Raw genomic sequence first — 17,538 nt, 5'->3', positions numbered from 1 at the left:
TTAATTGTCTGGCCAACAGTTAGGTTCTATTTACTATCTATGCTATGCTTGGGAAAGCCATATTTAGATTAGAGAAGAATTGAAGAGAGCATAATCTTAACTCTTAGGGGGGAGGATTTGTGGTTAGGATAGGAATATACCTAGTCGTCGTGCTTAATTTAATATCGTAATCTTAATGCGTTCTTGATAGATTGATTCCAATGGAATATAGGTGTTAATCTATTTTGAATGGGCGAGTAGTACTTCGGGAGAAGGCTATGAGAGCAATTATCGATTAATTAGCAACCATGAGTGAATTGTATGAAAGAGAGAGTTAACTAAAGTACAATAGGATTGGTGAATCGATCACAACCCTGGAATATTTGTCTCTACTGAATACACAACAATCATTTTACTGCTTAATAATTTAGTTACTATTTAGAAGTATAGTTTAATATTATCACATTCTTGAATTTGAATTTGGCTTGACTGAATAACAATCTTGGTGAATTTAGTGGGTAGTTGATAAAAGTCTTTGTGAGTTCGACACTCGACTTATCATTTTATTACTTGTACGATCGCGTATACTTGCGTGTGCGTTTGGGAGAAACAACTACAGTGAGTGTCTCATTGGTACTTAAACCTATAGGGAAGAGTAAGTGTGAGTAGTTAGGGGTATTTGGGAGTAACGTTTAGTTTGTGGTTGAGATGCCCTCCCTGACACAAGCACTGCTCGGGGTTTCTGAGACCCTTGTGAACTCTGAAGTGCCAGGGATCCAAAGGGTATCTTGGCCACGAATAGAATTTTACCTTAAGCTTTTAACCATTGACACTTATTAATCTCTTTAGAGTTAGTGTTAAATGAAAGAAAGGCCTCACTGCTAATTTTCTCACTCTCTTCGACCTTTTATTAATTTTATTACCAGTATTTGTTACAGTTTTGCTTTGGGCCTACATTGATCTTATTTGTATGTAAGTATTATATCATGCCTTATCATTAATGTCTTCTTTTTTTCACATGTGAATTGAGTTGGGCCTGCTGAGTTCTCATGAACTCAGGCCCAAGTCCCAGCTTAGAGCGTAAGGTCATCTGAAGTTTGCTGCTGTTGTTCGTTGCTGCTGAGCCTAACACTCTTCATGCCCGAAACCATGAGTCCAGTTTCCCCTTCCCTTATCGCTTTCTTTACATAATATGTTGTTGTCATCTATGTTTATATAAAACCGGTAATATTTAGTTAATGTTTTCCCTTTTATTATCCTTTGAATTATTTTTAGAAACCTAGGCAAACTAAAAATCATAGGTAAAAAAATAAAAAAAGGAATCGCTATTTCTTACATTAGTTAAATAGTTTAACATACTCAACTGCTTATGCCATATAGTTTTATTTTCACTTATGCTAATGACAACCTTATCTTCAAAATCCAAAACCGGGCAAATGATTTCCAATACATATTTTCAGAACGAAACAAAACTCAGTTACATTTAAGAATACTTCAAATGATTTTCTTCTAAAACTTGGGTACAAAATTTTAAATCGGTCTTAAAATATATCTAAAACCTACTTCTTCAAGTAGCCTTATTTTACAAAAGTTACACATATAGCCATTTTATTTTCAAGGCTAAAGTATTTTAAAACCTAGCCATGTTTACAAGTTTAGACCTTTTAAATACACCTTTTCCAAAACTCTTTCAATTAAGTAGGCATTTTCTCAAAGGACTTTGATAAGGAAAACCTATACTCTCTTTTCAAAGTACATATACTATTTTTTTTTCAAAGTAATAAGTTTAAAACATGACACAGGGTAAGCTATACACTTTTAAGTACTAACCAATAGGGGTGAACAAAGAAATCTGCACCGAATCGATAATCCGAATCAAACCGAGAAATAAAACCCGACTATGGTTCAGTTTGATTTGGTTTGGTGTTGGAAAAATAAACCGACCATAATTGGTTTGGTTTGGTTTGATTTTAACTAACAAAAGTCAAATCGAAACCAAATCAACTCGACATTATATATATAAAATATTTAAGTTTATTTAATACATAAAAATAATTATTACAATATAATTTATAAATATTTCGTAAACTTTTTCATAGTTAATTAACGTGTTATTTCAAGTTTAGACCTCCAATAAGTTTTATAGTCCATTACAAATAAAGCCCAAATCAAAATCAAATCAATAGTAATTCTAACATAAGATATTCACTCTACTACTAACAATGATAATGTGTTGGATGTCTATTTTTTAAAACCATACATGTCCTCCGATTATATCTTCTAAATCGTTCATACTAACAATCCATCCTTCCCCTCCAAAAGGTAATTTGTAATGATTTAGATAAAAATGTATAACCTATTTTTATTTTTTCTTTAGTGTTTAATTATGTAATTGATAGTATTTATTAGTCGTACTTATTTTAGCATGACTTAGTACTTTTAAATTATGTTCATTTTCATTATGGCTTATAATTAGAAATATTTATTTTGTGCGATTTCATTATCTTTATTGTTGACTATTTTAGGACAATGCCATGACAAATCTCATATTTTGTATTATTTTCTTGGGAAACACCTTATATAGTTGTATCTTAATAGGATTAAAGAAATATTTGGAGCACAAGTTATAACACACCTTATATAGTTATGCTATGAAGACTTTACTATGGAAAAACCCGAAAAAATTGAAAACCCGAAAAAATTGAAAACCCGAGATTGAAAATCCCGACTTTTGTTGGTTTGGTTTGGTCTTTAGATTTAATAACCCGACACAATTAGTTTGGTTTGGTTATTGAAAAATTCGAAACAACCCGAACTATGTACACCCCTACTAACCAAGTAGAATATAGACATTTAATTCCCGAACTTAGTCTAAATCCTATGGAGCTATCTTAGGTAGATTCTAGGGGGTGCTTAACACCTTTCCCTTAGAAGAACAAGAACCCTAACCCAAATATCACTAGTTAGACGACTAATAGGATAATGATCTTAATAACTAAATAGGTACCCTCGTATACCTTTAAATATTAGATGGCGACTTTCTTTTATCATCAACAGGAAAATCACTAGTTGAATCTTGTTTTGACTCGTGCAAAATAGGGTGCAACAACGTACATAAGTAAATTTACTAACCATATCTTTTTGTTTGGTTAAGGACTCCCGCATGGCTCTGTCACTTGCCACGAGGTCGAGGTTTTGGCCGATCCCATAGAGGTCGCGAGATTGTTAAATAGTGCTCTCGCTCAAAGTGGTGCCCTCGGGTCTGCTTTCGGTGGGGGCAATTCCTATCGGAGTCCCCAGCCAGAGAACAAGCGACCAAAAAGGCGACGTTCTTTCTCGGTTGGGAAATTCCTATCGGAGCTAGCCGTAGCCGCAGTGGTCATTAAAGATGATGGGGAAACTAGTGATGAAGAGGCTTCCCTTCAACGGAGACAACGATCTTCATCAGCTCAACCGAATGCTCAACCTGGAGAGCTTATAGAACCGACCGATGAAGAGGCCCAAGCACTATGGGGCGAGATGGATCTGGTAGATAATGCTAACTCTTGTTGTCCTGTCCTCGTTGTTCTTTCTGGTCTAAGGAGTTCGAACCCCGGGCCTTTTCTGACTTCGGTTGATAAGCAACCAATAATCAGCGATGCTCCCGTTGTAGCTGCTTCTTATCCTACAACACCAACAACTTCACGCCCCTCTACACCAACTGCACCTTCACCATCAGCATCTATTGCATCTCTTCTTCCAGCCACGGACGCACGAGAATAGGGTGATTCCCCTCCCCAGTCCCCTGACCACAGAAATTTGGGGCACAATTACTCATCCCCTTCTCCAGATCCCCGAAGGAGGAGGAGCATCACTCTCTCTGTTTCAAAAGGGATGCCATCTGCTATCCAGGCCGGTGGATCTTGCCAACTATCTAAAGTCACTGGCTTCAGATAAAGATAAGAAGAAGATACACTCCCTTTCATGGGGAGTGCATGTTGAATAACGCCATGCATAATGCGACAGCGGTACCGTACTTGTTCTCTTACTGCTTGTTATTTACTTATCTGTTATAACAGGGTTTCTGACTTTGATATAGGTTTTGCAAGCCAACTTCCTCGTTTTCAAAGGCCTTTGGAGATTGTTCCTTGATAAAGAGGGACTTATGTATGAACGGTATCAGCTGTTGGCCAAAAGGAATCAACTTGTTGCGCGCTCCCAGTGCTGGAGGCAAAGGCTGCTGAAGCGGCCGAGCTTGAGGCCCGGTTGCAGCAGAGTGAGAATAAAGTGATGGCCCACATCCAAAAAGCCACACAGCTACATGCACAACTTCAAGATGCTAAGGCTAGGTGGGCTAAACTTCAGGATGTTGTTCTTGTTGATGCCGAGCGCGAGTCTGCTTCCGTTGAACAGGTGAATAATTTGGAGGCAGTCTTGAACTCCAAAACCGAGGAGGCTAATACCTCCGAGGAGCGGGACCGGATGGAGGAGAGATTCAAGAAATTCATGGATCAAAATCGGCTTCACTTTTCCACAATCCATGATCTTGATTCTAGCCTCATTGCCAAGAGATCCGAGAGGGACGACCTGTTGGACGAGGTTGACAGACTTAAGACAAAGCTCCAACACCAAGGGAATTCCCTCATCTTTGAAATTACGTACGTTATGTATCATATGAGGAAAAAAAACCTTGAAGGAGGACAAAGGGGGCATTGTTGATATTGATGATGAAAACGCCAAGGCTCGAGCACTGGAGTTAACTGCTCGAGAACGTCTCCCGGCTCAGCCTGATGCAATTGACTCTTCGAGTACCGGTTTTGAGTATGCGAGAACTGAGAAGGAACTTTAAGAGAATGATGATGAAGGCCCAGGTCCCATACTGGCGGCTGATCCGCCCACTTCTCCCGGGGTGTAGATGCCTCTCTCCCCCGAGTTTCGGTGGCGATAATGTTTAGATTTTTCCTCTTTTATTTTGTTATTTTTTTTGTACTTTTGTACTTATGCCGTTTGGCATTTTGATAAATAAAGAAGAATTTTGCTTAAGTATTGCGCAAAGTTTTATTCTTTTTGCATCGAATTAGATAAGGCCTCGGGTGTATTTTTGTTTGATAGCTTTATGTTCTGGGCATAAACTCTTCCAAAACCAACCCTTTACTATGAGGGTTTCATAAGAGAGGTCCCTCTTATGTTTACGGTGCTCTTGAAGAGGACGTCTCATGTTCATTCTGGCACAAGTATTTGAAGTTTTCTATTAACTTTCAATTGATAAAATTAACTCATCGTTTGGACAAGAAACAAGATAAAAACAAAAGGACTTTATTTTATTCCTTCCATCTTTAAAAGTACATAAGAATTCAATTTCTAAAGAAAAGAAATTCCCAATACATGTGGATAACTCGTACAACTTGTTCTATGGGACTGGCCATGTAGTCCCCAATCCCGATGAGACATTGTTGTTCCCGGGTCTAGTAGTCCCAGTTTTCGTGGCATCCTTGTTGCCGTATCCAATATTATTCCCTCCCCCACCCCCAGTGTTCGAATGCGAAGTATGCGAATTGGAACACTGGAGGTCTTGCTACGTTGGTTAAACACTTGTGAATGGTTGGATAGTCTTTGGTTCGATGGCAAGTTTTGTTTCCCATTAGGAACTTGCCATCGATCCAAAGATTATCTAACCATCCCATAGTGGTTTATGATCTCAATGCCTTGTTATTTAAAGGTCTTAACTTTGCTGATGATGCTCCCTTGGTAGTATGCTTTCCGTTGCTGCCTCATTAAAAACCTTGCCAGAAAAACCCGATTGGGACAAAAAACTGGTCGAATGGAAAAAGAGTGCACCACATACTTTCAGTATAGGTAGGATCCATCAGCACTTATACCTTTTGAGGTGAGTCACGTTCCAATTACTGGGCAATTTGACCCCATCTTGATTTTCCAGCTCGTATGATCCTTTTCCGGTGACAGCTGAAACCAGGTAGAGACCTTCCCACGTCAAACCCAGCATCCCAGCATTGATTTCCCGAGTGTTCTGAGTTACTTTCCTCAAAACCAAGTCTCCTACTTTAAAGTAGCGGAGATTGGCCCTCCGGTTATAGTATCTTTCCATCATTTGCTTCTGAGCCACCATCCCCATGTGTGCAAGTCCCTGCGTTCATTAAGTGGTTCCAGCTTCACCAGCAATGCCTCATTATTTGCTTCTTCATCTATTCGGGAGAACCGTAAGGTTGGTTCTCCTACTTCCACCGGGATCAGAGCTTCTGCGACCGTATACAAGAGAGAAATGTGTCTCTCTCATGCTTGATTTTGTCGTCGTCCGGTATGACCATAGCACGCCCAGCAACTCTTTGGACCACTTGCCTTTAGCCACTTCTAACCTCTTTTTGAGGTTTTGAATAATCACCTTATTGGTCGACTCCGTCTGCCCATTAGCACTCGGATGGTATGGTAAGGATGTAATCCTTTTGATTTTTAGGTCTTCAAGAAATTTTATGACTTTAGAGCCTATGAATTGCGGTCCGTTATTGCAGGCAATCTCCTTTGGTATTCCGAATCGGAAAATTATGTGTTCCCATAGGAAGTCGATCACTTCGTGCATACCGATCTTTTGTCAAGGAACTACTTCAACCCATTTAGTGAAGCAATTGGTTAAAATTAAAAGGAATCTTACCTTTACGGGACCCGGTGGCAGCAGACCAACTATATTTATCCCCCATTTCATGAATAGCCATGGGGACAGTACCGAATGCAAGAGTTCCACCGGTTGATGCACCAACTGTGCATGGCACTGACATTTGTCACATTTTTGAACGAACGCCTTTGCGTCTTGCTCCATCCGGGGCCAGTAGTATCCTGCCCTAACCAGCTTTAGCACCAATGAATCTGCACTGGAATAGTTCCCGCAAATTCCTTCATGGACCTGTCTCATCACATGGTCCACCTCCTAGGATCCTAAACATCGGGCCAACGGGCCTTGGAAAGATCTCCAATATAATTGTCTAGCCAAGAGGTTGTAGCGAGCCACTTTGGTGCGTAATGCCTGGGACGCCTTCAGATCTTCGGGCAACTTGCCATGCCGAATATACTCGATGAATTCATTCCTCTAGTCCCAAACTAGGTTGGTTGTATTTACTTCATAATAGTCATCAACATCCAATACCGAATGCATAAGTTGAACGACAGTACCAGCGTCAGATCATTTCATCTTCGTAAATGACCCCAAATTTGCCAATGCATCTGTTTCCACATTCTCTTCCCTCGGAATATGTGTGATTGACCATTCCCTGAATCGTGCAAGCAATGCATGTACTTTGTTCACATACTGCTGCATGGGTTTCTCCTTTGTGTCAAAAATTTCGTACACTTGGTTTACCACTAGCTTGGAATCACACTTGATCTCTATGACCTCGGAGCCAAGTTACCAGGCCAGTTCGAGTCCTGCAACCAAAGACTCATACTCGACTTCATTGTTAGTTAACATAACAGTTTTAATGGCTCGCCTCAGGGTTTCCCCCGAGGGCATGATTAGAACCACCTCAAGCTCAGACCTTTGCACATTAGAATCCCCATCCGTGAACAAGGTCCAAACTCCTGATGTCGTTTCCGACACCAGCACCGCTTCTTTAGTAGCCAGGGGAAATAAATCAGGACTAAAATCGGCCACAAAGTCGGCCAAAACTTGTGATTTGATCGTAGTCTTGGGTTTGTTTGTAATCAATATCAAACTCACTGATTTCAACTGCCCATTTCGCCTACCGGCCTAATAACTTAGGCTTGTGAAGAACATTCTGTAAGGGGAATGTTGTCACAACGGCTATTGGGTGACACTAAAAATAAGGCCTAAGCTTTCGAGAGGTGACTATGAGAGCTAAGGCCAATTTTTTGAGGTACGGATAACGAGTCTGTGCTCCTGACAAAATTTTGCTAACATAAAAGACAGGAAATTGCGTACCTTTGTCCTCCTAGACTAGAACGGCACTTACCGCTACCTCCGTGACTGCTATGTATATTAGCAATTATTCACCTTCCCCCGGTTTTGATAGTAGCAGAGAACTTGATAGGTAATGTTTCAGGTCTTTCAAGACCTGCTAACATTTTGGAGTCCATTCGAAATTGTTCTTCTTCTTTAGAAGTGAGAAGAAGTGATGATATTTTTCGAGGATCGAGAGATAAACCTGCTTAATGCGGCCAATCTTCCGGTTAGCCTTTGTACTTCTTCTACGCTTGTCAGCTGGTCCGAAATGACTTTTATGGCTTTGATCTTATCGAGAATTACTTCGATCCCTCTTTGTGAAACCAAGAAACCCAAAAACTTCCCGGATCCAACCCCGAATGCGCATTTTTCCGGGTTGAGCTTCATATTGTGCTTCCTCAAGATATTGAAGGTTTCCTGGAGGTGCTTTAAATGATCATCTGCATTCAAAGACTTGACCAACATGTCATCGATATACACCTCCATTGTTTTACTTATTTGCTTTTCAGACATCTTGTTCACGAGCCTCTGATAAGTGGCTCCGACGTTTTAAGTCCGAAAGGCATCACATTATAACAATATGTGCCAAAGTTCGTTATGAACGAAGTTGTTTCCTGATCCTCCTGGTTTATCTTGATTTGATTGTACCCAGAATAGGCATTGAGGAAACTCATTAACTCTTGCCCGGTCGTTGTATCAATCATTTGATCAATGTTTGGCAATGAGAACGAGTATTTAAGGCATGCCTTATTCAAGTCTTTATATTCTACGCACATTCGAAACTTGTTATTCTTTTTCGGAACAACAACTATATTAGCTAGCCATTCGGGATACTTCACCTCCCGGGTTGAACCGATGTCAAGCAGTCGAGTTACCTCTTCTTTAACAAACCTATTTCTGACCTCGTCTATCGGGCATTTCTTTTACCTTATTGGAGGGACGCTCGGGTCCAGGCTTAGTTTGTGAACGACCACCTCTACTGGGATATGTGTCATATCCGAGTGCGACCATGAAAAATAATCAACGTTAGCTTTAAGGAAGTTAATAAATCCTTAACTGAGTTCGGGATTAGGTCATGTTCCCAAGTGAAACTTCCTCTCCAAGAATTTCTCGAACAGAGCCACTTGCTCGAGTTCTTCTGCTGTGGACTTGGTTGTGTCCGTCTCTTCCGGTACCTGTAAGTATCTCGGTACCTAGTGGAATTCCAACGACTCCCCACCTTTATCGTCTTCACTTGGCATGGGAGAAGGCGTCAGTTCCTATTAATTGCTATTTGCTGGGCTCCTTCCCCTTACTACTGGAAATTGATATTGCATTTATTTCTCTTGTTGTCGGTTGGTCTCCTCTTATTTGCTTGATTCCCTTTGGGGTCGAGGATTTCAGTAGTTGGTGATACATTGATGGTACGGCCTTCATCTCATGTAACCATGGACTACCGAGAATTATGTTGTAGACCATGTCATCGTCCACCACTTCAAATAAGGTAGTCTTTGTTACCCCTTCGGCGTTCGTAGGCAGCAGGATATTTCCTCGGGTTATCACACTTGCCAAGTTGAACCCGGCAAGGAGCTTTGTTGCCAGAATGATACTTCCGGTTAATTTGGCTTGTTCAAGTACTTTCCATTGAATTATGTTGGTTGAGCTTCCTAGGTTAACCAAAACACGCTTAATCTTGAAATCTAGAACATTAAGAGAAATTACCAGGGCATCATTATGCGACAGAAGAAGTCCGTCTGCGTCTTCCTCTGTGAAGGTGATGTCGTCTTCGGAGACTTCTCGGAGTCTCTTGTTATGGGTCATTGATACCTTTATCTTCTTGTCCGCCGAGAAGGTTACACTGTTGATTTCATTCCCTCCAAAAATCATGTTGATAGTCAACCGAGGAAGGTCTTATCCTATCTTCGAGGGTCTTGCGTTGTCCCAGCTGCGGCCGTAATTGTTCCTGGAACAGTCACTCAAGAACTCCCTGAGATGGTCGCTCTTCAACAGCATTGCCACCTCCTCGTGCCGATACTAGCAGCCCCTAGTTCTATAGCCGCGAGTCCTATAATATTTGCACTATAAGTTACGATCCCTCTGGCTGGGATCGGATCTGATTGGCTTCGGGAATCGTGCTTCTTTGATATTCCTTATCGTCGATACCAACTCCACTACTCTGATGTTGAAATTGTAATCTAACAACCTGGGATAAGTGGAATCCCGGGTCCCCGATACCTCTTTTTCTTGCAACGATCTGGTGTTCCGGCCACGATCAGTTCTTCTTTTGGGAGCGAACCTATCCGAGGACCGGAACCCTTTACTATCGCGTCCATTGGCTCTCTTGTAAGGCAAAAAGAGGCCTTTAGAAGATCATTGGTCTGCATCAAAATCATCCTTGAACTTATCCCGGTTCTTTTCTCGGTCCCGCCCCTTGGTTGATGTTGGGAACCCGAGCTGATCATCTTCTATCCTTATCTTTGATCCTTGGCGGTTATGGACATCCGCCATGTGGTCGCTTGAAATTCGAGCAGGCTTTCTTTCAACTTTCAGGAGGCATCGAAGCTCCTCGGGTTCAAGCCCTTAGTGAATGCCTCCACTACCCATTCATCTGGTATGGTCGGTAGAAACATCCTCTCTTTCTCGAATCTAATAACGAACTCCCATATAAATTAGACTCACCATGTGCGATCCTAAATATGTCCGCCTTCCTGGCTTGGACCTTTCTGGCCCTGGCATGGGCCTTAAAGAATGAATTTGCAAGCATTTCAATAGAGTCAATTGAATGCTCTGGTAAAAGCGAATACCATGTCATGGCCCCCTTCATGAGGGTTTCTCCAAACTTTTTCAGTAGAACCGATTCGATCTCATGTTGAGCCAAATCGTTCCCCTTCACAACTGTTGTATAATTTATGATGTGGTCCTGAGGGTCTGAGGTCCTATCGTATTTTAATATGTCTGGCATCTTGAACCTCTTCAGGATTAACTCTGGTGTTGCGCTCGGTTTGAACGGAGACTGAGTATTTTTTTCGAATCCGGGCCCTTCAAAATTGGTGGTGCGCCCCGAATCTGGTCCATTCGGGCGTGAAACTCCTTCGCATTCTCATCCATCCGCTCGTTCATCTCTCTCATGAATCTCACGAGTTCGGTTTTGAAGGGATCATTATCGTTGTCATTACCGGATCCGCTACCGGTCCCATCGGCACCGTCAAAGCCAACCTCACCCCTAGGGGTATTATTATCAACTCTTTGAGTCGTCTAATTTGCAGGAATGTCGGGCTGACTCGGGCCTCTTTTTTTTGTGTTATTGGAAGCGCCTGACAACGTTTACTTCAATTCCGTCATGACCTGGTTCTGCCTTGAGAGGTGGCCCATGATGGCCTTTTGTTGCTCTCTCAAGATCCTTACTGTTTCCGCAACGTATTCATCTTCTGTGTCATCGAGAGTTGGCTCCCGTGCATGTCGCGGGTACTGTCCTCCACGGGCCGGGGTTGTCTCATCCCCACATTGCGGGTGTCGCTGATTGAATCCTCATGTTGAGGTAGATTTTTGTGTCCCTCAACGTTGTGTGCGATATTGACATCGTTAGCTACCATTTTTTATTTTTTGTTAAGAAACAAATCAAACAAGTTAGTAATAAACGCAAGGATCAACTTAATTACGCAGTTGTCTAAGTCCCACGGTGGGCGCCAAACTATTTACCCGTAAAATGATACAGTTGAATTTGTTATGTAGTTTATAGACAAGCGAACTGATTTGATCCAAAATTGATGAATAAACTGGATTAAAAATAAGACTTAGTGATTAATAATCAAAGAAAATGACAAGCCTGGCTCTGGGAGCAATGTCTCCGAGGACAGAAATAAGAGCAATATAAAGCAACAAGTAAAGTTATTTTATTTAGCTTGAGAATGGAATGTAACATAAGTTTTTGCCTAGAATTTTCTGTGTTACAATGGCTGTTGAGTCTATTATTTATAGTTATACCTAGGGAAATAAGATCTTAGGATCAAGCCCCTCTTAAATGACAATAAAGAGGGTCATTGATGAATATGTAATGACAGGCCATGAATGCAAATATTCTCTGCAATGGCTGCCCATTTAATTCCAAGGAATATTCCTCATTGACTGTTATCTGATGGCAAGCATTTGATTCTGCTCACGTTGATCATATTCCCTTCGGAGTCAGTCTAATGTTAGTTGCAACTGTTGTTTCCGGTACTGGTTGCTACATAATTTACTTTCTACCTGTCCTCGATTTCACGTGTCGTGTTGTCATTCGATCATTTAATGTATACCAATTTTACCCTATACATTCGCATAACTAGAAAGTTCTAATACTTCCTTTGAAAGATAATTCAAGAAAACACTATGAATTCAGGTATTTAAAGTAATGCTATTTAATATTATGAAAATCATTAAATTTCACGACTCTATAATCATGTAAGATTTTCAATTAGATTGTTCATCTCTCACAATCTATAACTGTAAAAATTTCTTAATCTATGTTCTATTAGTAATTATTAGTATATTCCTTCTTTTTCACTTTAGCTACAATAGTGTCGAATTTATGTAACTAACTATGGTTATCTTGCAATATAACAATTTGTACACATTGTGGCCACTGTCAGTTGTCACCAAAAGAAAAAACGAATGGGGAAGAAATGAAACTTACATTGTGGCCAGTAACCTAAAATTTTCATCTTTCGGTTAACCCAGTAACTAGTTAACTGACATGTCCTATTTTACAAATCAACTCCATTCATTGTACTAGTTCCGATTTCTTTTGTAACTTGAAAGGGCAAGTAGTCAGCACTGTGGACCCAACTTCAAAGGACTGCCGTTTGATTTAGATCGAACTTTACCTAATCAAAGCTAACCCCTTATTTTTCGTCAAAATTCGAGATTCTCTTAGAAGCGTCATTTACGACTGGTGACTCAATCTACAAAAACCTTATTGGAAGTCTCTACTCTCTAGAACCTAAAGCCTATTGCACACTCTCTCCATTACACCATTAATTTAAGTTACCCATTCCTCCAAGCCTTCACTGAGCAACGCCAATCATTCGAGATTCACTGCTCTATTGAGTTCAATAGCATTTGTTTCGAATGGATGAGGATTTTGATATTCCGGCGATGGATCTGCCGGATGAAAGTCCAATAATGAAAGTCGGGGAAGAGAAGGAGATCGGTAAACAAGGTTTGAAAAAGAAGCTTGTTAAGGAAGGTGAAAAATGGGACACTCCTGAACCTGGAGATGAAGTCGAAGGTAAATTAATCTTAGCCTTAATAAACAAATTGTTTACGATGCTAAATAATCCCAATTTGTTCATTTTGTGCTCATAATGGTGATTTCAATTCATTCTCAGTTCATTATACTGGGACTCTGCTTGATGGGACCAAGTTCGATTCCAGTCGCGATAGGGGGACTCCTTTCAAGTTTACTCTCGGACAAGGTTAGAAAAACTTCCTCTACTCTTTTAACATTCATTGCTTTCTTTCTCGTAGACGAAGGTCTTTTATGGTGTAATGAATATTTGTATTAAATCGACATGGTTAGTGAAATTTATTTGCCGTGCCGTGTTATTATGTTTGCTTCTGCTTGAATGAAAATCAATCAGTTAAAACATTTATTGAATATTTTTTCCAAGTCCTCCAGTATTAAGAAATATGACGTCGTGTTAGTGCTGGACTTCCATCCAAGCTAACCTTGTGCCAAGCCATCAAGAGGGCCTGATTTGTCTATTCCGTCCAATGTTATTAAAAGCCCTTCCTGTTGTCCCCTCAATGTGAGGGGATATCCCATGCGCTTGGTTTAAATGTGTGCTTCAAACAATGATGCGAATGCGATCACTATAACTTTGAGTATGTAGACTAATATCATTATTGCATATTGGATATACAAATTAATTATCTTAATTGCAAGTTAATCATTATAGTACCAAATTCACATATGTTTAGTATTCTTCCTAATGTTGTGATTGTGCGCTTCACTTCAAAGAATTGCTTTTTGCTTCGCGACCAATGGACCTTGTGAATTTTTTGAGCTTTTCACTTTTAAAAATACTGATACCGCCAGTTTCTTCTTTTTTTTTCCTCATTGATGTGCAAGGAGCTTGCACTAAGACAGTGTATAAGTACGGAGCCTTATGAGAAGGTTTAAACTATATGATTCGGAAGTTGTTCATGAGAATCTGAAATAGTTATACAGCAGCATGTATATTGATGTTTACTATGTATGCACGCATATACAATATATCTGTGAGAGATTGAGAGCTGATATTCACACTCACATGTGCATGCGTGTACATGTGTTTCCATGCATGTGTGTATTCGGAAAAGAATATGTACAGTTGGATTTGTGAGTAAGTTATTCGTGATTTTGAATTTGGTTTCTTTCATAAGTTTACTAGTTACTGGAAATCATTGATTAATAAAAGCCCTATTAAAACCAAGAAGTTAAGACTTTTTCTTTATGAGGAACTGTGATGTATCGACATATCTCTGTTTTGTGAATCAAGATGAGTGATATATTGTTGCATGTTTTGCTGATGCTGCTGTTCTTTCCTCATAGGACAAGTAATTAAGGGATGGGATCAAGGTATTAAGACGATGAAAAAGGGTGAAAATGCCATTTTCACCATTCCTCCAGAGCTGGCTTATGGAGAGTCTGGTTCTCCTCCGACTATCCCTCCAAATGCCACTCTCCAATTTGATGTTGAACTGCTATCATGGGTGAGTGTAAAGGACATCTGCAAGGATGGTGGTATCTTCAAGAAGATCCTTACCGAGGGAGACAAATGGGAAAACCCCAAGGATCTTGACGAAGTTCTAGGTATCTATCGTTTTTTAGTTTCATCAGAGGTCTGTGTGTATTTATGTGCTGGAGCATTGAGTGATCATTTCCTTTGATCTTTTTATTCAGTCAAGTATGAAGCTCGGCTTGAAGACGGCTCATTGATTGGAAAATCAGATGGAGTGGAGTTTGCTGTTCAGGAAGGTAACCCTTGATTTCATAGTAGCACCTTGTTTGCAAGGTTTATAGATGCACCATCGTGCACTGACACTCTTATTGGGACAGGACACTTCTGCCCGGCTATTGCAAAGGCTGTGAAAACTATGAAGAAAGGAGAAAAAGTCCAGTTGACTGTGAAGCCACAATGTAAGTGGTTCTTCTAAGAAGCATTCTTGTATGCAGTTGAAGTTATGTCAATAACATGTCTAATTTGTTTTCTGCAGATGGCTTTGGGGAGAAAGGTAAACCTGCCTCTGGTGATGGAGGAGCTGTCCCACCTAATGCTATGCTGCAAATTAACTTGGAGTTAGTCTCATGGAAGACTGTCTCAAGTGTCACTGATGATAAGAAAGTTATAAAGAAGATCTTAAAAGAAGGAGAAGGATATGAAAAACCCAATGAAGGAGCTGTGGTTAAATGTTAGTTACTCAGGACTAACTATTGTGTTGCAGATATCTGAATTTTTAATTTAAATACATGATAATGTGACTATTCCTTTGAATTGGCCTCCTGTAGTGAAATTGATCGGCAAGCTGCAAGATGGCACAGTCTTTTTAAAGAAGGGCCACGATGGAGAAAATGAAGATGACCTTTTCGAGTTTAAGACAGATGAAGGTATGCATTCTGACTACTTCATTGTCATTATAATTTGGTGTTTTTCTTGGTTGTCTGTTATTCCTTATTTGATTGCACTCACTGCTGATCTGCCATGAACAGAACAAGTTATTGATGGGCTAGATAGAGCTGTCATGTCAATGAAGAAGGGTGAAGTGGCACTTCTCATAATTGCGCCTGAATATGCCTTCGGTTCATCTGAATCAAAGCAAGATTTGGGTGTTGTTCCTCCCAACTCAACTGTGTATTATGAGGTTGAGCTTGTTTCGTTTGTCAAGGTATGTCATATGACATAATTTTTCATATAATTCTAACTCTATTCTGCCAGCCACCGATTGTATTTTCTTATCTTTAATGTGGCCTGTAGGAAAAGGAATCATGGGATATGAATACCCCGGAGAAAATTGAGGCTGCTGGCAAAAAGAAAGAGGAAGGAAATGCGCTGTTTAAGGCTGGTAAATATGCAAGAGCATCAAAGAGATATGAAAAGGTATGTAAGTCATACGGTGCTCCTACTTAGTAAGTAATTAATTGCTGGGTTCTGATCCAGTTTTTCCTAACAGCAAAATTTTAAATAAAATGCAGGCTGCTAAATTTATTGAATATGATACTAACTTTAGCGAGGAGGAAAAGAAACAGTCAAAAGCTTTGAAGATCACTTGTAACTTAAATAATGCAGCTTGCAAGTTGAAACTGAAAGATTACAAGCAGGCGGAGAAGCTGTGTACCAAGGTTCCATTAGATTCAGAATACCCCTTCTGGCCTTTTCATTTTGGTTGATCTCTTTTTACCTTTTTACTGATTCGGCGTACTTTAGGTGTTGGAAACCGAGAGTACAAATGTTAAAGCTCTTTACCGGAGAGCTCAATCATATATTAACATGGTGGATTTTGATCTTGCTGAATTTGACATTAAAAAAGCTCTTGAGATTGACCCTGCAAACAGGTATAGTTGTTTCTGCTTTACTTGGTGTCCAAAGCTATTGCATTTCTTACATGGTGTTGAAGGTTGTACTTTTTTATGATCTCAAGGGATGTGAAACTTGAATACAAAGCTCTGAAGGAGAAAGTTAAGGAATATAATAAGAAGGATGCGAAATTCTATGGGAACATGTTTGCCAAGTTAAATAAGTTGGATGTCAACTCAAATGTAAGTTTCAGGCTTTATGATCCTTAGAGTCTATGCAGCTCCACCTTGTTTGGTGACCAGTTCATGATGCGCTTATTTTTTTGCAGAATTCTGCTTCCAAGGAACCACAACCGATGAGCATAGATAGCAAGGCATGACTGCTATAAGCAGACCAGTATTATTTTCATGGCATCTTGTTGTGTAGGAATGCTAGTGAGTGCTGGATCTCTGATGCAAGAGAATTACACTGGGTTTATGGAATTAGTTTTTAGCTATGAAAAAATTTAACTTCTTGTATGGAATGTAGCAGATTTATTCGCTATTCTTGTCGTTGAACTAGGAATTCTGAATTGCTGAGCTCGCCTAATGTATTGAAATCATGGCAATTCTTCTACTTGCATGGGTTTTAAGTTTGATAGTGCCAAAGCTACCTGTTAGACTTGATGTGTTACTATTTTGATGGACCCTAAAACACTGTTGTGCTATACTAAGACAACGTTTTAAAAGCCTGGCATCCCAATAGAACGCCACATTTCATATTCAACCCATTGGGAGGTCGCAATTGAAGTCATACTTTTGGAGAGAAACAGAACGTTACACTTCAAGAGTGAACTAACAGCAATCAATCAATCAATAAATTCTCTGTAGAAATTATTTCGACCAACCAATCAGGCAATACACTATATAGAAACTATTTCGATCAAGCAAGTCAACCAATGATATCAGATTAAGTAGAATTCAGCCAGAATCCTGTAACTTTACTGTTTCGACTGGAATGAATTGAACACTGCGCACTATTACTTCAGCTGGCACGAACAGATTCAGCTAACTGGCGAGGATGACTTAATCAGAGATGAGAAGAAGATTAGAGTCAAGA

The 17,538-nt window shown here is 40.0% G+C and overlaps 1 protein-coding gene across 1 annotated transcript; it reads left to right on the top strand.

Moving 5' to 3' along the window:
* Positions 1–12,801: 12,801 nt before the first annotated feature.
* LOC107819712 (peptidyl-prolyl cis-trans isomerase FKBP62-like) lies at positions 12,802–17,055 on the top strand. Its single transcript, XM_016645852.2, has 13 exons — positions 12,802–13,172; positions 13,273–13,359; positions 14,478–14,738; positions 14,829–14,903; positions 14,985–15,065; positions 15,143–15,337; positions 15,435–15,533; positions 15,636–15,811; positions 15,901–16,023; positions 16,119–16,265; positions 16,351–16,478; positions 16,565–16,682; positions 16,769–17,055. The coding sequence occupies exons 1-13, from the start codon at positions 13,013–13,015 to the stop codon at positions 16,817–16,819; spliced, it is 1,701 nt and encodes a 566-aa protein (XP_016501338.1). The 5' UTR covers positions 12,802–13,012; the 3' UTR covers positions 16,820–17,055.
* The last annotated feature ends 483 nt before the right edge of the window (positions 17,056–17,538 follow it).

Source organism: Nicotiana tabacum, chromosome 19 (assembly GCF_000715075.1).
Source record: "Nicotiana tabacum cultivar K326 chromosome 19, ASM71507v2, whole genome shotgun sequence".
Classification (NCBI taxonomy): Eukaryota; Viridiplantae; Streptophyta; class Magnoliopsida; order Solanales; family Solanaceae; genus Nicotiana; species Nicotiana tabacum.
The sequence above is the reverse complement of the archived record's forward strand: the minus strand, read 5'-3'. Positions and strand labels throughout refer to the sequence as shown.